We start from the raw sequence: 24,748 nt of genomic DNA, 5'->3' as shown, positions 1-24,748 counted from the left end.
CACAATACAACACACCTACAGGTAAATATAAAAAATTGTGCCATTGTTAAGTTTCTGTTTATTTATTTATTTGATTGGTGTTTTACGCTGTTGTCAAAAATATATCACTTATATGATAGCTGCCAGCATTACTGTGGGAGGAAACCAAGCAGAGCCCAGGGAAAACCTACGACAATCCCCTGGTTGCTGGGAGACCTTCCCACATAAAGCTGGAGAGGAAGCCAGCGTGATTTGGACTTGAACTCACAGTAACCGCATTGCTGAGAGGCCCCTGGGTCGTTGTGTCGTGTTGGCGTGCTAACGACCTCAGCTACAGAGGCCCCGTTAAGTTTCTAAAAGAAAGCCTAAAGCAATAAATACAAACAACTATGCATAGGTTTAGCCAGAGGGTGTCTCAGTGTCTTAAGACACAACACGATATAAGAAAAACTTGGAAATGAGATGGCCTGATTTCCAATTCCGACTAAATCCATCCAACTATATGTGCATAATCCGTGTAATTTCTTTAGTCTGGTGACATTACTTCATCTTACAGAGCTAATAAATATTTACAGTTGCTTTCACTTTGTGACAAACAGGAAACCTTTTACAAAACTTTCTGAAACAAACTTGAATGTAATTTTAATTTTCTTTCCAACAATAGATTTCAGATTCAAATATCTTCCACATCTACACTGCATCGATTTTACTCATAGTGTTTATGTCACCCATAAAACTTTTCTAAATGCTCAATATACGTTGTGTTTCACTGATACTATTTATACTTTCAAATACATCCTTTACAGATATGTTTATACCTACATCCAATATTCCAAGATATACATGTATTCACCAAATGCATGCTGTATAGTTTGTATGTAGATTCATTATCTGTGTCCAGTTGATATAATATATATACTCATTATCTCTGTATGGTACTGATGAAAATATATGTCTGAATTCCAGGAATGGGTTTCAACCCATGTCCCATGTAACCCATCGATTAAAAGGCAAGTTGCATGCACCATGAGGTGCTGCCTCTTCAGACTTTTGCATCAAATGTTTAAAATCAAACTACAGAATAATCCACAGATAGCAAATGTGTTAAACTATGACCAGGCAAATCAATAATATCCTACAATAAAAATGCCCAATTTTAGACCAAAGATGTCAATTATTATTTATAATAGCAACATGAATCCCACCATGTATTTTTGGTTAACAACTTCATGCAGTCCTGAAAAATTTGCACTGGTGTTTCTAGAATTGTACCAAATGAATTTAATATTGTCTCCAAATTACCACCACCACAACACACATGCATAAAAAAGGCAACTTAAAATCCCACTAAAAATCTAGTGATCTCTCGGAAGTCAATCTAATTTGATGATCAGAAAAATGACATGACACTTACAAAATCTGCACAATAAAGACAGCAAAGTCATTTCTTTTACCCATCAAGGTGGTTCACCACTATGAATAAATCCAAATAATCTTTCACAAATTTGTAATAATACACACCATTAACTAAGTATCCAGCTTGTATCACAGTTTCTTCACATCTGTAACAAGGTATCCCAATTGTAGTTTTCCCACACCTGTAATGAGGTATCCACACTCCTGTCTCATCTTTCACATTTACCCATCTGTACAGGTGTATCCAACTTGTACCTTACCTTCTCAGCACCTCCACCAATAAACTTATCCTTTCAGGATCAAATCTTTGGAAGCAAATCTTTTCATTACACCTCCTCTATCTGATGATTCCCAAGTACATGACCCAAAGGTAACACCTGTTTCTTGACCAGGTAAAAATGACGAGAGTACAAAGTCAAATCAACTCTTTTAAATTGCACTCAGTACATATATGTCTCTCCCTGTTATTTGTAATCCTGTCTTCATGTCGCTCTGGATGAGCAACACTCCACACCTGACTTTCTCCACTGGCTTTTGTGAACACTTGCTCAGGTGTTCACATATCTGTACATTCCACACTTGCATGCGGACATTTCACTTCTTTTTCCATCGCTCATTTCCGTTTTTTTCCAGTAAGGAGCCAACCACTTGTTGTATGTGTCTGAAGAAATCTATTAACAATGCTTGAGCTGCTCACACAGACCTCAATGGCCATAAGAGCAATGCATCACTCTACATTTGTTTCTCCACATTATTTACCTATATTTCAAAGCAACAATGTCTGAGGAGTTGAGGAAACAGTGCATTATAAAGAAGCGAGGGCTGAACCAGACCGCCATCTCCATGGCTTTAGCAAATACACATTAAACCCTTGATCAAACAGTTCATGATTTCCCATCAACTTAGCTCAAGACGACATTGATTCCGATCACCCTTTCTGGACTGATAACAGTTTAGGATCAAAGGTCTGACATCTTCACCTTTCATTTGTCGAACATCGCAATCACAGGTCAGATATTTGCGGGGTGGGGGCTGGGGGGAGGGGGGAGGGGGTGGCACTAGCTGGTTTATCCCAGCACAAACATAACAGTGTTTTCCAGTCCTCCTTATATCAATGTTATGGTCAACCTTAATAACCCATAATGAAAATATTACACAAATCTGTTATTGATTTCAGTAGCGAAATTTTTTTTCTCTTATGAACTTTGTTTCATGATACATTGTAATTATTTACGGGTCAGCCCAAAAAAACAAGGGACATGTGAAAGCTCCGACCATGAATTCTAAACACACTGCACACATGTAAGTGTTAATTTAAACACGAGCCCATTTTTACATCACTCTGGTTTATTTAATCTCCCTGACGTGTAAGTCGTGAACCAGAAATCTCAACGTGACATAACAATACTGCTCCACAGCAAGGCCTTCCTCCAAATACAGGCTTTTTATTTTTTCAATGTTATGAGTAAACCATGAATCAACCCGTTTGATTTTTCTTAATATGACCCCATCTTGATACCGTTACACCTATGACAAACGCGGCCTAGAAAGAAAAATACTTTGTTTTCTTTTTATTCTGGTTCATTTGGAAGTTGGAAAGTTCACAACATCCAAATTATCCAAAAAGGATTCATAAAATTGTCTAAATAATGCACAATAATTCATATACTAATATTTACTAAATGGACAGGCCCCAGTATCATGAAGTGATCTGGAACTTAAGTCAAAATCATTTAAATTTATCGAGTTACTTTCCACTGCTTTAGATGAAATTTCTTATTCAATAACTTAATCAGAATTTATGTTTTCAAGCAAAATTTTAACCTTGTTATAATCAAATAACAATTATAAAGTGATTTAAAATTTTTACCTAAGCTTTGTGATCCCGAAGCCAGGTCATGATTTCCTCACGGGGACATCACTAAAGTCGTCTAACATAATAATGTAACTTGACAACCATGATTTCAGTCATGCTGTTTTTTAATCTAGCTCTTGCTGGAGTTGAAGTCTGTCTTATATCTGCATATATCTGTCATATATCGTTTCCTATACCTTAAAAAATATGAAGGTTATGATAACTCAAATAATCTTTAACATAAAATGAGATAAATCAAAGAAGGCTATTCATGTAACACACATAGTTACAACTCACCTTTGAGCATAACATAATGCTGACAGATAGAATTGGCTCTATTCCTGAAAACAGGACCTTGTGCTCTTCTTTGCTCAGGGCAGAGAATTTTCTGGAAGTAAAACAAAGCACAGTATAAACCTGAAATCTGGCCAAGTTTTGTAGCCTTTGTCAAAGTATAATAATTAGGACTAAGAACATTTTCTATTTTAATATTTTATTGTTGGGAAAAATTTCTTTCAAAACTCAAGATTGTTTCCCTTCTTTGACAAATCATACAGGAAGAAACCGAGACAAGCAATGAGGAGTAACCATAACTGGAACCTTGCCAGGTAACTGGCAAATTTCAAGACACTAATGGAAGTCTGAACGGTGTCCATGCATACTTAAGAAAAAGGAATCCTCTACAGCCCTCCATTCTACAAACTCATTCAGAAGAGTTTTAACTCATAAACTTGTACCTATGTGGAATTTTCGAGAATCTTATTCCTCCACAATAACTCTGAATTTCTCCCTGAATGATTCCAGTGAACATTTGTTGAGAACTCATATTTATTTTCTTTGCCAAAATCAACATTTGGCTAATTGTTCATACTGAACTGTATTACATGAATGACATTTTCACCCTATGCAAAGGAAAGCCTCAAATATTAATCTACCTGGAATAACAGACCAGTGAAATAAATATACATGTTGTGTATGTTTGTTTAAAAAGCAACACACATGCATATAACTTCTTATATTTGCTTCAACAGCATCATCAACCTTAATTTTACACACGTCCAACCTACATATTTGGGATGTTGTAATGTTTAGTATATACTGCACATTTAGTTTATCAGCTGTTTCTTTTCAACAAGCTTAGAATTTTTTTTCTTAAATTTGTTTTCCTTCTTTAATTGTCATGCAACTGTACTGTATACTGGATCGAATATTCTAACAGCTACATGTATGGTTTTTATTGGATCTAATACATTTAATATGCAAAAAATGCTAGATTTTACTGTCTGGACTTTTAGCATTTACCAATTCTTTAACAGGAATTTAAAAGGGGGCGTAGATCAACCTTGCTTCTGGGAGCAAATGGTTTTGGGCGACTGGACGCAATCAAGAGCAACTGGGAACATGCGATCGGATGCTAGTTTTAGTCGAGCTATGCGCACTTGTGATCACCGACAACAGCTGGCTCACTAGTTCTTTGGAGTTAAACGTGTTCTACTTTTGTGCAACTTGAAGCATCCAGATGTACCCAGTTCCATTGATCTAGTTGTACCCAATTCCATTGATCTACGCATGCTTCCACCCAGATGTACCCAGTTCCGCTGATCCAGTTGTACCCAATTCCGTTGATCTACGCATAATTGCGCCCAGATGTACCCAGTTCCGTTGATCTAGTTGTACCCAATTCCGTTGATCTACGCATGCTTATGCCCAGATGTACCCAGTTCCCGTGATCTAGTTGTACCCAATTCCGTTGATCTACGCATGCTTGCGCCCAGATGTACCCAGTTCCACTGATCTAGTTGTACCCAATTCCGTTGATCTACGCATAATTGCGCCCAGATGTACCCAGTCCCACTGATCTAGTTGTACCCAATTCCGTTGATCTACGCATGCTTGCACCCAGATGTACCCAGTTCCGCTGATCTAGTTGTACCCAATTCCGTTGATCTACGCATGCTTGCGCCCAGATGTACCCAGTTCCCTTGATCTAGTTGTACCCAATTCCGTTGATCAACGCATGCTTATGCCCAGATGTACCCAGTTCCGCTGATCTAGTTGTACCCAATTCCGCTGGTCTAGTCGTACCCAGTTCCTTTCATCTATGCACGCTTGCACCCAGTGGTACCCAGTTCCGCTGATCTACGCATGCTTGCACCCTGTTGTACCCAGTTCTGCTGACCTATGCATGCTTGCATCCAGTTGTACCCAGTTCCGCTGACCTATGCATGCTTGCACCCTGTTGTACCCAGTTCCGCTGACCTATGCATGCTTGCACCCAGTTGTACCCAGATCCACTGATCTACGCATGCTTGCACCCAGTGGTACCCAGTTCCACTGATCTATGCATGCTTGCACCCAGTTCCGCTGATCTACGCATGCTTGCACCCTGTTGTACCCAGTTCCGCTGACCTATGCATGCTTGCAACCAGTTGTACCCAGTTCCGCTGACCTATGCATGCTTGCACCCTGTTGTACCCAGTTCCGCTGACCTATGCATGCTTGCAACCAATTGCACCCAGTTCCACTGATCTACGCATGCTTGCACCCTGTTGTACCCAGTTCCGCTGACCTACGCATGCTTGCAACCAGTTGTACCCAGTTCCGCTGACCTATGCATACTTGCAACCAGTTGTACCCAGTTCCGCTGACCTATGCATGCTTGCACCCTGTTGTACCCAGTTCCGCTGACCTATGCATACTTGTACCCAGTTGTACCCAGTTCCACTGATCTACGCATGCTTGCACCCTGTTGTACCCAGTTCCGCTGACCTACGCATGCTTGCAACCAGTTGTACCCAGTTCCGCTGACCTATGCATGCCTGCACCCAGTTGTACCCGGTTCCGCTGATCTACGCATGCTTGCACCCAGTGGTACCCAGTTCCGCTGATCTATGCATGCTTGCACCCAGTTCCGCTGATCTACACATGCTTGCACCCAGTTGTACCCAGTTCTGCTGATCTATGCATGTTTGCACCCAGTTGTACCCAGTTCCATTGATCTACGCATGCTTGCACCCAGTTGTACCCAGTTCCGCTGATCTATGCATGCTTGCACCCTGTTGTACCCAGTTCCGCAGACCTACGCATGCTTGCAACCAGTTGTACCCAGTTCCGCTGACCTATGCATGCTTGCAACCAGTTGTACCCAGTTCCGCTGATCTATGCATGTTTGCATCCAGTTGTACCCAGTTCCGCTGACCTACGCATGCTTGCATCCAGTTGTACCCAGTTCCGCTGATCTATGCATGCTTGTTCCCAGTTCCGTTGACCTATGCATGCTTCCAACCAGTTGTACCCAGTTCCGCTGACCTATGCATGCTTGCAACCAGTTGTACCCAGTTCCGCTGATCTATGCATGCTTGCACCCTGTTGTACCCAGTTCCACTGACCTACGCATGCTTGCACCCAGCTGTACCCAGTTACACCGATCTACGCATGCTTGCACCCTGTTGTACCCAGTTCCGCTGATCTACGCATGCTTGCACCCAGTTGTACCCAGTTCCACTGATCTACGCATGCTTGCATCCAGTTGTACCCAGTTCCACTGATCTATGTATGCCTGCACCCAGTTGTACCCAGTTCCACTGATCTACGCATGCTTGCACCCTGTTGTACCCAATTCCGCTGATCTATGCATGCTTGCACCCAGTTCCACTGATCTACGCATGCTTGCACCCAGTTGTACCCAGTTCCACTGATCTATGTACGCCTGCACCCAGTTGTACCCAGTTCCACTGATCTACGCATGCTTGCACCCAGTTGTACCCAGTTCCACTGATCTACACATGCTTGCATCCAGTTGTACCCAGTTCCGCTGATCTACGCATGCTTGCACCCAGCTGTACCCAGTTCCACTGATCTACGCATGCTTGCACCCTGTTGTACCCAGTTCCACTGATCTATGTATGCCTGCACCCTGTTGTACCCAGTTCCACTGATCTACGCATGCTTGCACCCAGTTGTACCCAGTTCCGCTGATCTACGCATGCTTGCACCCAGTTGTACCCAGTTCCACTGATCTATGTATGCTTGCACCCAGATGTACCCAGTTCCACTGATCTACACATGCTTGCACCCTGTTGTACCCAGTTTCGCTGATCTACGCATGCTTGCAACCAGATGTGCCCAGATCCACTAATCTACACGTTTGCACCCAGATGTACTCAGTTCCGCTAATCTACGCATGCTTGCACCCAGATGTACCCAGTTCCACTGATCTACACATGCTTGCACCCTGTTGTACCCAGTTCCACTAATCCACGCATGCTTGCACCCAGTTGTACCCAGTTCCGCTGATCTACGCATGCTTGCAACCAGATGTGCCCAGATCCACTGATCTACACATGCTTGCACCCAGATGTACCTAGTTCTGCTGATCTACACATGCTTGCAACCAGATGTGCCCAGATCCACTAATCTACACGTTTGCACCCAGATGTACTCAGTTCCGCTAATCTACGCATGCTTGCACCCAGATGTACCCAGTTCCACTGATCTACACATGCTTGCACCCTGTTGTACCCAGTTCCACTAATCCACGCATGCTTGCACCCAGTTGTACCCAGTTCCGCTGATCTACACATGCTTGCACCCAGTTGTACCCAGTTCCGCTGATCTACGCATGCTTGCACCCAGTTGTACCCAGTTCCACTGATCTACGCATGCTTGCATCCAGTTGTACCCAGTTCCACTGATCTATGTATGCCTGCACCCAGTTGTACCCAGTTCCACTGATCTACGCATGCTTGCACCCTGTTGTACCCAATTCCGCTGATCTATGCATGCTTGCACCCAGTTCCACTGATCTACGCATGCTTGCACCCAGTTGTACCCAGTTCCACTGATCTATGTACGCCTGCACCCAGTTGTACCCAGTTCCACTGATCTACGCATGCTTGCACCCAGTTGTACCCAGTTCCACTGATCTACACATGCTTGCATCCAGTTGTACCCAGTTCCGCTGATCTACGCATGCTTGCACCCAGCTGTACCCAGTTCCACTGATCTACGCATGCTTGCACCCTGTTGTACCCAGTTCCACTGATCTATGTATGCCTGCACCCTGTTGTACCCAGTTCCACTGATCTACGCATGCTTGCACCCAGTTGTACCCAGTTCCGCTGATCTACGCATGCTTGCACCCAGTTGTACCCAGTTCCACTGATCTATGTATGCTTGCACCCAGATGTACCCAGTTCCACTGATCTACACATGCTTGCACCCTGTTGTACCCAGTTTCGCTGATCTACGCATGCTTGCAACCAGATGTGCCCAGATCCACTAATCTACACGTTTGCACCCAGATGTACTCAGTTCCGCTAATCTACGCATGCTTGCACCCAGATGTACCCAGTTCCACTGATCTACACATGCTTGCACCCTGTTGTACCCAGTTCCACTAATCCACGCATGCTTGCACCCAGTTGTACCCAGTTCCGCTGATCTACGCATGCTTGCAACCAGATGTGCCCAGATCCACTGATCTACACATGCTTGCACCCAGATGTACCTAGTTCTGCTGATCTACACATGCTTGCAACCAGATGTGCCCAGATCCACTAATCTACACGTTTGCACCCAGATGTACTCAGTTCCGCTAATCTACGCATGCTTGCACCCAGATGTACCCAGTTCCACTGATCTACACATGCTTGCACCCTGTTGTACCCAGTTCCACTAATCCACGCATGCTTGCACCCAGTTGTACCCAGTTCCGCTGATCTACACATGCTTGCACCCAGTTGTACCCAGTTCCGCTGATCTACGCATGCTTGCATCCAGTTGTACCCAGTTCCGCTGATCTACACATGCTTGCACCCAGATGTACCCAGTTCCGCTGATCTACGCATGCTTGCACCCAGTTGTACCCAGTTCCGCTGATCTACACATGCTTGCACCCAGTTGTACCCAGTTCCGCTGATCTACGCATGCTTGCATCCAGTTGTACCCAGTTCCGCTGATCTACGCATGCTTGCATCCAGTTGTACCCAGTTCCGCTGATCTACGCACGCTTGCACCCAGTGGTACCCAGTTCCGCTGATCTACACATGCTTGCATCCAGCTGTACCCAGTTCCGCTGATCTACGCATGTTTGCACCCAGATGTACCCAGTTCCACTGATCTACACATGCTTGCACCCTGTTGTACCCAGATCCACTGATCTACACATGCTTGCACCCAGTGGTACCCAGTTCCGCTGATCTACACATGCTTGCATCCAGCTGTACCCAGTTCCGCTGATCTACGCATGTTTGCACCCAGATGTACCCAGTTCCACTGATCTACACATGCTTGCACCCTGTTGTACCCAGATCCACTGATCTACACATGCTTGCACCCAGTGGTACCCAGTTCCGCTGATCTACACATGCTTGCACCCAGTGGTACCCAGTTCCGCTGATCTACACATGCTTGCATCCAGCTGTACCAAGTTCCGCTGATCTACGCATGTTTGCACCCAGATGTACCCAGTTCCACTGATCTACACATGCTTGCACCCTGTTGTACCCAGATCCACTGATCTACACATGCTTGCACCCATTGTACCCAGTTCCGCTGATCTACGCATGCTTGCACCCAGTTGTACCCAGTTCCGCTGATCTACGCATGCTTGCACCCAGTTGTACCCAGTTCCGCTGATCTACACATGCTTGCACCCAGCTGTACCCAGTTCCGCTGATCTACACATGCTTGCATCCAGTTGTACCCAGTTCCGCTGATCTACGCATGCTTGCACCCAGTTGTACCCAGTTCCGCTGATCTACGCATGCTTGCATCCAGTTGTACCCAGTTCCGCTGATCTACGCATGCTTGCACCCTGTTGTACCCAGTTCCACTGATCTACACATGCTTGCACCCAGTTGTACCCAGTTCCGCTGATCTACACATGCTTGCACCCTGTTGTACCCAGTTCCGCTAATCTACGCATGCTTGCACCCAGATGTACCCAGTTCTGCTGATTAACGCATGCTTGCACCCAGTTCCACTAATCTACATTTTTGCACCCAGTTTTACCCTGTTCCACTAATCTACACATGTTTGCACCCAGATGTACCCAGTTCCGCTGATCCATGCATGCACCCAGTTGGTCCAAGTGATGCATCAGGTGATACATCAGAAGCATGGGTTTCACTATAACTATGCATGAGTTCCACTATAACTATGCATGAGTTGCACTATAACTATGCATGAGTTCCACTATAACTATGCAGGAGTTCCACAATAACAATGGTGATCACCGAGTGGGCCGATGAGGTGGAAAATATGCTCATCAATATGTGGAGGTTAAGCCTGTGCCTGTACGACACCTTTTGCTAGGCACGGACAAAGCATATGATGTACACACGGAGTGTAACTATTGAGAGGTTACAGTTAGAGCAAATTATTAAATTTGTCTACCCCGGTTTCCTCCCACCATAATACTGGCCGCCGTCACACAAGTGAAATATTCTTGAGTATGGCATGAAACGCACATCAAATAAATAAATAAATACATTTGTCTATCCTTTCACTGAATGGGGATACAAATTGAAAAGTTGGAATGAAACGACAACAGAATTTTCAAAGAAACCTTAAATTTCCAGAGAAAAGACAACTTAAAGATATATTACACATAATATCAATCACATCCACACATTACGCACAAGAGCCCAGCCATCATGAACAGGTCACATGACAATCAAGTTGCTAAGTATCTGTTCACAGTTGCCGCCAGTTGTAGTTGAATTACATGCACCGAAACTAAATCTAATCAGGTGCCGCAAGTTGCTCCCGATCATAAGGTTTTGTCAAACTTTTCGACAAAATCGATATGCATAGGTCAACTGAGTTGAGTTGAACCCAGTTGTTTACGATCACCTACGGTCTACACCCTGCTTAACAATCTTATTTAAGCAAGATAAGAATTACAACGTGTAGAATGTGGATGATCTGGAAGAAATCAATTTTAAAAGCTCACCTAAGTGGTTCGGCATAGGTGTCAAATATAGTTCTCAGGTTCTGTTGGTATACTCTCTCACTCTCCAGCAGGTTGTGGAGACTTGCATATCGTCCATCAGTTGCTAAAATGGGTAAAATAACAGCATACTTACACAGTGACAGTCATGTTTTTTTTTATAAACGGGCAAACATACAGAAGCAGATGTGGAATTATTTAAAACTGAAGAAAGTTCACTCTATGTAAGCGGGTCTTTCATCATGTTTTGAGCAGAATGCTTCCCAGGAAGAGTTAAGCCAGGTACCTGTCAGAGAAGTAACATGAAGTAAAATAAGAGCACTGGTTAAAGTAGGCAGCTACATGCTCCAATCTCCACACAAATACAGTAGCACGCTGCAGGTAGCTGAAAACCACCTTCTAATGAGCCCCATATGGAAGTCCCCCTAAACCAATTCTGATTTTCAGAAGAACAGTGCAGGACAATACGGTTCTGTACTGTATTTGCTTTTTAAAGACAGTTCTTCTTCTCACAGCAATTCATTTATCCCATTCATCCTATATCTACAAGGATTCTGCAGAAATGACTGCAAAAAAGATGAGATTTTCTGATTACAGATTACGCTGTACTACATGGAAATTTTGAAATGAACTGATCTAGATTAAGTATTACCTAATTCAGAAATTATGTCAGCTAATATTACACAGAATCTGAGTGCCAGCTGGCTTTATCTCTCTGACTGCTGCTGTGTTGGCACCCAATTATCACAAACTTAATACGTACAAATTACATCTGACATGATCTCAAGAGATAGAAACTTGGATGGATACTGAATTTAGGAAGTCATTTGTAATTTTTTAAGGATTGGTGGTGGTGGTGGAGAGATTATCATGACAGGACTACACACGACAGCAAAAGAGCATGGCAAATCTCATAGCAGAGACTGATGCCTACATGTACATCCTAAATTAACAACTAATATAGCAAAAAAAAGCTTGACAAAAAATAAGTACTTATTTCTGAGTGCAGTCTGCACAATTTTTAAGGTCACCAGTGAGTTTTGTAATTTTGATCTATTTCCTAATATAAGTCTCTGATGTCTTACAAAGATATTTCTTGTGAGAAAAATCTATAGCTTTTGAATAAATGCAGGTACAGAAGTAATTATTAACTGATCAATCCACCAAAAGAAAACAGATTAAAGCAAATATTACACATTATAAAATCCAATACATCTGGATACCATGTACTTTTAACTTTTTTCCCCTCCTAAAACAATGCGAAAGAGAATTCATATTGCACTACAAAGGAAATACATGTGGTTGTGATGAAGCCATGATATGCTAACACATGCCCCAACTCCAAACATCAGATTGCCTGAAAGATTGCTGTGACTGGTAAACGCTGGCAATTTTCCTTCTGTATCATGCTGATCTAACAAGCTGTGGTTCAGGCTTATGAGCTATCTTGTACAGGTCTACCTGTATGCATGTTGTCTGTCAGCTCTCCTGGTGTGTATCTTCCCAATCTCACACTGACTCTGACATTTCCACTGTTAACACAGTTAAATATCACCCCGTAACTAATGCTATTGCAGTCTTCCCGAGGCCTTGTTTTTTTACTTTAGTGCCAAATCCTGTCAGTTATATGACATGTATCCCACACCATTAAACTGGAAAACTAAGTAGAACGTTTGAAAAAAAGTAACAAATATGTCTGCCAACTTTGCTTTATTCCAAAACCACAAAGATTTTAAGATAATACATATAAAAATCCCAATGTTTTTGGCTCAGCCTTGAGTTTCTCTTGTCAGCTGGCTTTCACTGATGTCTGCTAATACAATTATGTAAGGGATACATGCACTTGAAAAAATACATAAAAAATTTTCCAAACATACTCAATTGTTGCATCATAATACTTCATACTATAATTGTTACACCTTGAGATGTAAGCATGTATATATTACAAATCCAAACTGTTATGAGAATTATGAGAAAGTGTTTAACAGTAATAAATTTCCATCATGTGCAGACATCAGAATATAACGTGAATTACAAAACTTTTTGCCTAAATTAACCCTGGGACAATATCTTTCACATGTGTATACAAATACATGTATTCAAAATGATTTTGGACACTTTGATAAGCACATTGTCTCTTATATTACTTGAATAACCCTTATAACCATGCAGCAGGTACGGTCTCACCCTTCAAGCTTTCACAGATGTCCATGTAGCACGACAGAGCCAACAGAAGCTGACAATCATTCTATTTATTGATTTTGGAGACAAGACTGCATTGGTTGGAGGGCCAATTTAGGGCTAATAAAAAAATGTCTTCAGAATATGCCTCAGTCCAGCTTATGCTGCCTTCCTCTCTGGCCGTACGTGGGAAGGTCTGTCAGCAACTTGCGGATGGTCGTGGGTTTCTCTCGGGCTTTGCCCGGTTTCCTCCCACCCTTATGCTGACCGCCGTCATATAAGTGAAATATTCTTGAGTTCGGCATAAAACCCAATCAAATAAATAAATAAATAAAACAGAATTTGCTTGAATAAACACCCTGCCACGTGCAAAAAGGTTGAATTACAGTAAGTGTGTTTTACTTGACCCATGAGCTCATCCATGCTTTCAAGACCAGGACATTTATAAATGACCTAACATTTCACCCCAAAAAAAGACCACATTTAGGAGGCAAATAAGAGGAAATTTTGTGCTGAAACTTACATTTTTTAAGTAGGATATCATCCCACATTTACCTTCCACAAAAAAACCCAAATATCTTTCTAAGATCACCAGAACTCTCAAAAGAAATCGCACAAACCTTAGTCAAGGGTTAAATTTTAGGTTACTTGTAATACTTCAGTTTGAAAGTGCATTATATAATTCCTATGATAAGTATGATTTTTTCATCCCTTCAAGAACTTCATGCATTTTATACTTTTTCTTTTTAAAACATTTTAACATTTCACTATACACCAAAATTCACCCTTCAGCTGCCAAGATGATCAGCAAATGGTAAATGATTGTCTTGGATCAACATGTGTGGTGCACAGCTGTGTGTCCTCTTACAGTGAATGTTTAATCGTAGTAATGTGTTTTCATTCCGTGTTCCATAAGAGAAAAATCCACCACTAGATGCTTAAAGGGTAAAACTTTCACACAGGTTCATAATGGAGATATGAAAAATAATTTATTTTGTTCACACAATCGACAAGAGATATCTCATGTAGCACATTTGACAAGTATTTGTTTATTTGTATGATTGGTGTTTTACACCTATACTCAAAAATATTTCACTTATATGACAGCAGCCAGGATTATGGTGGGAGGAAACCTGGCAAAACCCATGGGAAACCCACAACCATCAGCAGGTTGCTGTCAGACCATCCCATATAGGGCATTTGACAAGTAAAAACTCACACAAAGTCATAGTGAGTATATGGAAACCAATATGATAGTTCATTTAGCACGCTTAACAGGGAAAACTTGTACAAAGTCATCATGACAGGTATCTGGAAAGGATGGTTCATTTAACAGTCTCAAGTGGAAAAACTTGCTCAAATCTATCATGGTGGGTATTGGAAACAAATGTAACAAATTTTACATGCTGTATACCACCTGAAATTTCCCCCAGATTGAAGTAATTGTTTGGAGGCAATGAAGGTTATAAAACAATATGTTTGATGCTTAAAAACAAGCACCAAAACACCATTCCAAGAACAATAGATCTCTCAGAATTAGGCCAAGTAAGTATAAATCATTCAAACGCAATAGGTGTAACGCAACAGAGAAACCTTTCACAAATGTTTCCTGACAGATATTTGGACATGAATGAGACAGAGCTCATGTAGCATGTCCAACAAGAATAACTAATGTTTCTCCACAAAAAGTATATTATGCCTATACATATATATACTCACTTGCGCTGATGCGGCGGAGAAGTCGCTTTATAGACATTGTCAGTCGAGAGAGAAGTTCTTCAGTACAATCGTATCACCTGATATACTGTATATTTAAACCATCATGTACAGGTGCATTTACTGTTGCATTTACAGGTAAGACAGCTCAGAGTCTCTTGTGGTACACGCACACATTCCATGTATAGTTGGTCTTGGGGTCCAGTCAAAAGTTCACAGTTGATGGTATATGCTGAGCAAGACTTGTGAATAGGTGGCAGTTCAAACAAATGTGCGATAAATAACATTGGAATTAACAAGTCCTAATGGATGGCACTTCAGTATACTGTAGAATGCCTTGTATGTCAATGAGTTGTGTAGGCTTTCGCCCAATATGCTAACTTCACAATGCGAGTGGGCAAAACTGTGACCTATGGGGTAAATTCTTGAAATGCATGCACAGAAAGCTATATGGCATTTGAAATATAAATACACTAGCACATATTAGTGATGCCTAGTACATAGAGTTATAGGCTAATTTTATCTTCTGATTCGCTACCAGAATCAAGAGCACAAAAATAGCATTATACCCAATGCAAGGTAATAAGCTGAAACGGCATATCATAATTAAAGGGTTGGCAACATTACAAACTTGTTTGTCTTTGTAAGTAATTCATTTTGGCTGAACCATCCATGTTCTGTACAGCTGTGCAACTTGCTGGTTAATCGTGTATTTCAAGGACTTTCCACAGGAGTTCGTTAATAAAGCAGTCTCACACAACTAATAAATTAAATATCGGTAAGAACTCTTGCCTTGTGTCATATCATTGCAGGCCACTTTTTCATGTGCATTTCTTGACATGTATTACTAAATCAATCAAACAAGTACTTTGTTCCCATTTGTTTTGACAGATTATTGCAAGGTACAAATTTTGCAGACATGATAATGGTACTTTTCAACAATCTCTCAGATCATACAGTAGTGCACCTAATACATGAAGTCTCCATGTATATATACATTTATAAACACGGTTATCAAAATGAGTCCAAGTATATCCTCAAAGGGCCCAAAATGACATCCACAAGTTCTCCAGCATATTTAGCAAAACCTTTGTAACACATGTAGCACTTTTGTAACACATGTCGCACTTCTGTAACACATGTAGCTCTTTTGCAACACATGTCACACTTCTGTAGCACAGCTAGCAAGTCTGTTACAGAGGTAACACTTCTGTAACACAGGCAGCACACTATGTTCTCACAAAGGTTTCCTGCCCATCAGCCTGTTAAACTAAGTCCTTATACCCTCCTTCATAAATGTAACAACACTGGACAGCTATAGCTAGTATCTCATTAATAGTCCACTGAAAACCTATCGGTACTTCCTAGTATGAGTATACTGTCCGTCCCCGTATGTACATATGTGATAACAGCATAGTAACAGATATACCACTTATCAATCCAGATAATCAATATGGATATAACCACACAGCCTCGAGTCCACCTGTTTGTCAACAACTGTGCAGATGCAATCAGCACTTAGTGCATACATGTATCTGTCTCGGTGTCCCACTTCGTTGTCATACAAGCTGTATACCCAATGTACATGGAGTAATTAATCAGCTTTTCTCTACCATCACTATGATTAATCCTGCTGAGTAAACTATCTGGCACAATTCAGATTAGATCACTGCATATAAGATACAGTTTGCAATTCACCTCTCTTGTTTAACATTAATCCACCTGTTAACTAATAGTTCACTTCACGCCATACCTGCACCTCACACAGGTGAAACCTTAAAACTGCAATGGTCACTCAACTGATCCAGTACTGTTTAACGATCAACACTATATATGCACAGGTGCATATACAAACTCCATCAGCTTGAGTATAACCAACCAGTACATAAAATAAGAAAAAAACAAAACTTCACTGAAGATGACAGATGAACAGTAAAAGAATCCAAGTCAACTTCCTCCGTCTTTGACCACTAGCTGTCATATCACACCTGGGTATAAAAATTAGACTGTATAATGTTGTTATTGGATCTCCCGCACAGGTCTGGACAATTCTCACTCGGATATGGTTACATCTGGCTTACACTGCATGCACATGTATACATAGATCTATCACTGAACCATAATCCGCTAACAGTTGAAGGAGTCATGTACATGTATATCTTCCAGGGTCAGAAGTCATTGGGCAAAGTGCGCACATATTCACAATCAGGGGTTCAACGGGCGCACGCACGCACGGTTCAAACCCCATCCTGCAAAAGCCTTAATTACCAAACCCATCCCCTACACGCCCTTTGATATAATTGACCAATGGGGTGGGAACTAGTGCTTGTGTCAACAGGTAGTGTTTTTCTACAGGTGGTTGAACACACACAATAAATTCCTTTATGTTTTGCCTGTCCTGTAGCTGCACGAGTACACAGTGGCGCTGACTTAGATTACACATGAAGCAATTTTGTCCATTCCGCACCACTAGTTTTTTTACCTCATTCCCTGTTCTGCATAGAGTATTCCACTATGCTTTATAATAAAAGTTAACCCAATATAAAACTTCCTTGGCAGAGTTATTATATCTTTATGTTCACTGACTACTGTGTCCTTCTTCTTCTCCCATTCCCCCACCCCCCTGCGACCCCCTCCCCCAAAAACACACTTCCCCACAATATATTTATTGCTCTAAATACCATAATCATTCACAGGATTTCCACTGAAAAAAAAACCCCCAACAAAACGTTAAATGCTACACTATCAAATTTTTGGTTTATGGAAATGAAACACACTGGGTTCATTAGTGAATATTACAGTTGCAGACAAATTTCTATGAAAGGATTGGTTCCATTAGAATATTATTTACAAATGACCTCAAACAGGTGATAATATGTAATGAGTTGAAGAACTACCACATTCCTGCTGAGCTGAGAGAAACACTTCTGTGTCAATGTATGCACAACTTTTGTTTGTTCACATACTCCTGGTCCCCCTGTGAATTAAAGGCTCGGCCAATGGCCAAAGGTGGAAGGATAATACACTAGCTGGCTGCATAGACAGTCCATGTCCTGTGTCCAGTTATGAAAAGGACAAAACGAGGTGCTTCTTAGATTAGAGGATATAAAATGAGGGTATTCTTGGCAACAAACTAGGAGGGCACGATACATCCACAGATTCAATTACAGAAATTCAACTACAGAAGGGGCCTTCATGGCTCAGTTGGTTAACGCGCTAGCGCAGCGTAATGACCCAGGAGTCTCTCACCAATACTGTTGCTGTGAGTACAAGTCCATCTCATGTTGGCTTTCTCACCGTCCGTACACGGGAAAATCTGTCAGTAACCTGCGGATGGTCGTGGGCTTCTCCCGGGCTCTGCCCGGTTTCCACCCACCATAATGCTGGCCGCCGTCATATAAGTGAAATATTATTGAGTATAAAGTAATCAAGTAAATAAATAAATAAATCAACTACAGAAATGGACCTGCTCGTCCATGTATCCACCTAAAAAGTAAAGTGCAGATGTTAAACAATACCTGACTAGTACAAAGGCACAAAGTCACACCTACATGGATTTATTTATACATTGGATATAGTATAATATATCTACTGCAGCTAGCTATATAGCAATATGGTTATTGTGACTGCAAAGGAAATGGACAAATGTGAGGCAGGGCACATCACCTCTGTATCTAATTTACTCATCAAAGATTAAAACTGTAGATGCAAAACAACTGGACTCCATCATTAGCACAACAGGAGCTATTAAAATATGATTCAGTGAAAGGTCATGGAGGTCAACCTGAAGTTTAGTCTACAGCTACTTTGTTTACACTGCTTGCTTCTTCATGTTCTATTGCTCTGACTGTATGTTGTCAAACTTTACTAGACTTCATGTAGGATACATCTATCACAGTAAAGTAAACATAGCCAACAATACCTACAGGACTTGTGGAATCCTGATCAACCTTAGTTCTTTGTTGTGGAATATGAATATTGCCTTCTCTAGCTTTTTTTTTTCATCACACTGGTCAAACTAGCATCAGGATGAGTGCATTGTTTCAACCTGACACACAACATACAGTCTGACAGGTACGGATCACATGATTGACAATGTCATGTTTCTTCCAGCATGTAATGGATGGAATTCAAATATTCGTAAATATGTTTTAGTGGACAACACAAAAAATCTAGGCGAAATCGGACTGATTGAACAGAAACATATTTGAGGACTTAACAGACCAAAAATTAATTTCAAATTTCAAAAATTTGAAATGCCATACTTGTATAACACAAAACAAACAACAAACTTCATTTCTGCCCCATATCATAATACCACAGTCGACAAATTTATTAACAATGTTATTTTCAACAAGTAAATAGTATATTATATTCCACATATATTTTGAATTTTCCCAGAACTGCACTTGGCCAGAAGTTCAGGGATGACCTTGAAAAAATAGGTCAAGGTCAATGAAAAACAACATAGTTCTTCAACATAAATAGGAGCACCTTTTGTGAATAGAGTTCACATGATACTGAGTGTACAAGTCTGTCAAAAAATACAATTGAAATGAACCTATGACCTTGAAAAAATTCACCAAGGTCACACAAGGTGAATAAGTTTTTCACAATGCCTCAGTGTACAAGTGGCACAGGTTTGGAAAACCTGGATACAAATTTTCAAGAAACAGTGCTTAGAAATGGTCAGAAAGATATATTGAGAAAGAAGCCAATTTCTTAGGCAATACCCAATAGGACAACTTATGCCAAAGGATAAAAAAAAAAGTTACTTCATAAGATATATTCAACTTTCCCCACTTGTTTATTAATATAAATGTAAAGTTACTTACATGCCAAGCTTTCCAGGTTGTCGCCATCCTGGAATTCTTCAAGCAGATCCTCGAGGCTTTCTGACATGGACATGGTAGAGGTGAAATTAGGAAGGGTAGAGCGTGAGGAAGCCATGATTACCCGGTAACTACTAATCCTCAGCTCCATCCTCCCCGCCGAGCTCAACACCTCCCTCACGGACCGCCCTTGGCCCCCTGTCAGCTGAAAACACACAGTAACACACCGACTGACTGATAGATTGTATGATTTTTGTTTATGAAGGATGGAATTCAGACAGGTATACCATTTCATTTTAACATCAACCAGCTTGCATGACCTTCAACATCCTCTGAAAACTGATGGCTACACCCCGTGTAACTGGCAGATTGATTGTAATGAATAAATTGGTTACATTATCTGCTTAAACTATATCCTCACCTGATCTGATAAATTATTCAGAAAAATTGATTCAATGAGGTACAGGTCTCTATACTGGCTTTCTACTCGGCTGGAATGGTTGGTTTCAAATTGTATGGCTTAACAACTGACTCTGATTGATAGATTAGTTGAATGAAACATTGGCCGATAAACAAGTAGATTGTTTAACCACATGCAAGAATTTTTCACTTATACAAGAGAGTGGTCATACAGTTTTATGGACAGAGAAAACCACAGAACTTTGCCAAGCATTACCCTTATTCTAAAATTTGGGACAGATATTAGTAGTGTTGAAAGTAAAATATTACATTTCTTACCAGCCTTTGGGAATAGTAAAAGCATGGTGTTCATTAGTCTAACCACAAGAGAAAAAAGAAACTCAATAGTTCTGCTATAATTATATATATATATCTATATTGGCTAAAATGAGCAGACCAGGTGTCCCAAAATTTAGAAGAAATAGGTATTACACTTATTCATGGATCCTTCGACAAAAGGAATGATTGATTGCTTGCTTATTTCAGCTAGCGGCTTATTACTTGACTGATAAATAAGATGACGCATTGCTGGGAAAATTAGACATCAAAGAAAAACCACAGGATTTCTGAAGAAATCAGTCCACAGGGAGTGTAATTTGCGATAATTAAACAAGGATGTATGCTTTTTCATTAAATCTTTGTGATACATGCAGTTTTTCTCACACCTGTCCTAAAGAAAGCATTGGAATCACATTTTAAACCTTTTACTTTAATCAAAATTGCCTTTGTGCAATAGATATAAGCTGAGTTTAGTTAACACATAAGTGGAACAAAACACCAACATTTTCCCACACCCTTACAGTAACTGGTCTTATTTTATACAGGTGATCAAAAAATACATACAGAATCAAATAAATGCAGAAGGAATCCTATACCATATCAAAACCTATACAAGTAGAAAATATTCCCATCAGGGAAATTTACCTGTTTGTGCTACTTCCATAACACATGTTTATGACTTTGAAGGACATTATAAATCTATCTATTTTAGCTGGTTTGAGTTGTCAATTATCACATCAATAGAAACAGTCTGAATGTTAAGCGCATTAAATTGTTACCTGAGTGTTTATAAACTTAAAACAGTTTAACTACAATATACCAATTTAAGTTTTTTAAGAATACGAGATTACAATCTGATTCACATGGAATATATCTATCATATTTCCTGATTTTTATCTATATACACATTCTGTCTGCATTACTAGGTTGATATCATCAATATATACATACACATGCCGACCAAATGCTTTTGATGGGGTGCAACATGGAGATGCTCATCTTCAATGTCAAAAATGTTTGCTGGAATATATATCATTCACAAAATCATTCCTCTGGCTCTGCTGGTAATGATTCCCAGGTTAGTATAATATCACACTGTTCTGGGTTTTTTTTTTTTAGATCCCTTGAATCCTGAACCACAGATAAAACAAAAAACAATCCCAAATCCACAGAATATATATATATATCTAGTCATCCAGATCAATCAGTTCTGTAACTGACACATGCCAGCAGGAACACTGGCTTAGGTATGTGTGGTCTAACATGTGAACAGCAGCTCACATCAGTTCTGCAACTGACAATATTAAAACACCAGCACAATGAGATTCAGTTTGTGTCATTCACTTTGATGAATTTGAATTCCACACTATATTCACTGTCACATACTGTATTCATCCAGTTAATCATAGGTAATGTTCCAAAACTCAACGCTTCCTAATATTGGGTGACCCTCAACTCAAACCCATGCACTAGCCTCAGGTATTGAATCTGAGGAAGGGGTATATTCCCATGGGTAAAAGTTGGTTGGTAACTCCACATCCAGTATCAGCCATATCCACAAAAACATGGAAAGTTTCAAACTTCATTAAACCACAAATTTTCCAACTACATCAAATTGAATTCCAACATAATCATGCACATCAGGGGATTTCCTTCCAAGAATGTGAAGTTACCCATGTCAAGAGCTTTGTGAAAAGTTTAAATTTCAGTAGGAAAACATACAGAACAACCCCTAGCTCCCAAAAACAACTGTTCAAACCATGCTTATACATGCGACTAAATGAAGGAGCTTCTCAGCTAACCACAGCATAACATTATTCTGGCTAAATTAAACAGCTGTAAAGGAATGTCCTGAGGCACATTCCAACTGGCTCTGCCTTGTCCCTCCTAATCAGACGGCATGAAGGTATATTAATCCAGATAATCCAGGAGTTACAATAACTTCCTCCCACGAGAATCATAGCACACTAATCCTTCATAATCTTAATCCTGCTCAATGGACATTAGCATATTTGGAAGGATTAAAGGAATTATGAGTGAAGAACAAACAGGTGATATTCTGACATTGGTTGGATACTGAAGTGTCAGCCAAAGTGTACCCAGGCAAGCGCAAACATGCAAATGGACAAATTACTGAAGCAAAAATTAACCTTTGAAAACATTCTTGAACAGCTTCTTGGAGTAAAATATCTTGTTTCTAAACTAGATTCTCAAAATGACTGACTTGGATAATCTTTTTTTTTTTAAAACTAACAACACAAACTGGAAATGGGGCATTTCCAGTCATTTTATATATTTAAAATAAATGGTAAACATATACCAACAACCTCATCTTTTTGTTAATTAAATCTTTGGGTTCAAACCTTATTAATAAATTTACTTTGGGAAATATCTCTCATGTAACATTAATATATAGAACATATTAGCAATATTGATATTGTCTTGCACAATGATGATCATCATTTCAAGTAACAAGAATGTGAAATAAATGCATCTTCTTGCATGTACATTCCCTGTCAGGGATATCAATACGTGTAATTACAATGAACAATCTGAATAAACAGCAAACTTAATTAGTTTAGGCTGGTTTTATAATAAAATCTGTTAAGGTGTTTATATCAACTGATTAAGACTGACTCGCAAAAAGTAACTAATTTGATTCAGAATATAGGGTATTATTAACAGTGTTTTAAAACATACCGTTAATCTCAGCTAATATTCCCTTCTGCATAGGTAGCAAATTTCAAATTGTTCACTTAAAATCTAATCACTTTTAGCTTAATTTAATTTCCATTGAAGAGAGGATGACTCAGTGAAAGTGATAAGTTAATGAGTAAATTAAATCCATAAAAATCTCAAGTACCTTACATATGAACAGTAATGATTTGGGTTTGACTTCTTAAAAATGTCAAGACAATGAATGCAAGTGAGTACTACCAAACTGAAAGAAAGGATTTAAACTATACAGGTCTGACTTAAATTATTCTGTGGTGATCCGTATCACCTACATGTATGAAAATAAAATATCCAGGAACTGTTATTCATGTAAAAGGATGCATGACCTCAAATAAATAAAACTACATGTGCTACCAAATTAGAAGTCTAACTGTAAATTTAAGTCCTTTACTGACGCTAGAAAATGGATATAACTGTAGATTTTTGCCATGTTTATGGATGACTACTTAAATTCTGTTATTACTGGCTTCAGACTGAGCTAAAATACAAGACTCCATAAATTCTGTTATTACTGGCTTCAGACTGAGCTAAAATACAAGACTCCATAAATTCTGTTATTACTGGCTTCAGACTGAGCTAAAACACAAGACTCCATCAACTTGAGAATAATATGATTCGACTGATTAATTTGAGCTTTATTCCGTGCTATATTTTTACATATTATTTTTTTTACCTTTATTCCAATTATATTTAACTTAAACAATTTGGTCATCGTTATGGGGGGGGGGGGGGGAGGACACAACTGAGAATAACATTTAGGTATTACATGTACATTAATCCTTTGAAACTTAAACAAGATGTAGAGTTTTTAGACTTTACTGACAATTAAATCTTTGTTAAATATATTTAAACTGATTTTGAGTAATAATAATAAAAAGAAAAAACTAAAACAGAAAGTGTGATCTGAACTATATATACAGGAAGGTCTGGCTTTACAAGAAGATAGATAAAAGTGACAAAACAAGATCTTGACATAAAAATGATCTAAGGAATGGCTTCTCTGTGTCAAGAAATTTCACATCATTGAAAACAATGAAGGTGATCTGCAAATGAATTAAACAGTTAGGTGTGGGAAAAAAAAGTCTGAACTCAAAACCTGATCTAATCTTTTCTGGTTTGGAAAAAAAAATTAAAGGCATTGCTTAAAAATGATTATAGAGACTGAAGCAAACCAGATGAACCTTATATATAAATGAAGAGCCTACCTGAGTCATTTCTTTATACACAGAGGTGTTTCAGAGGTGTTCAGACTAGGGAGAAAGGTTTCCACGGAATAGCAATCACTAAATTTACAAGTGTTGTATGTCTGCTGTGAGCGAAGCCTCCTGGGCAGAATCTCCA

The 24,748-nt window shown here is 39.9% G+C and overlaps 1 protein-coding gene across 1 annotated transcript in view; it reads right to left on the bottom strand.

The window, feature by feature from the left end:
- LOC135468912 (myosin-M heavy chain-like) overlaps window positions 1-24,748 on the bottom strand; it is a 76,021-nt gene that overhangs the window by 28,156 nt on the left and 23,117 nt on the right. The window contains exons 2-4 of the mRNA XM_064747389.1: window positions 19,937-20,138; window positions 11,208-11,310; window positions 3,548-3,638 (exon numbers count right to left, since the gene is read on the bottom strand). Of these exons, the coding sequence (XP_064603459.1) occupies window positions 3,548-3,638; window positions 11,208-11,310; window positions 19,937-20,138 (396 nt within the window). The remainder of the gene's footprint in view (window positions 1-3,547; window positions 3,639-11,207; window positions 11,311-19,936; window positions 20,139-24,748) is intronic.

This window comes from Liolophura sinensis, chromosome 1 (genome assembly GCF_032854445.1).
Source record: "Liolophura sinensis isolate JHLJ2023 chromosome 1, CUHK_Ljap_v2, whole genome shotgun sequence".
Lineage (NCBI taxonomy): Eukaryota > Metazoa > Mollusca > Polyplacophora > Chitonida > Chitonidae > Liolophura > Liolophura sinensis.
Note: the sequence above shows the minus strand (reverse complement) of the source record. Positions and strands in the feature narration are given on the sequence as shown.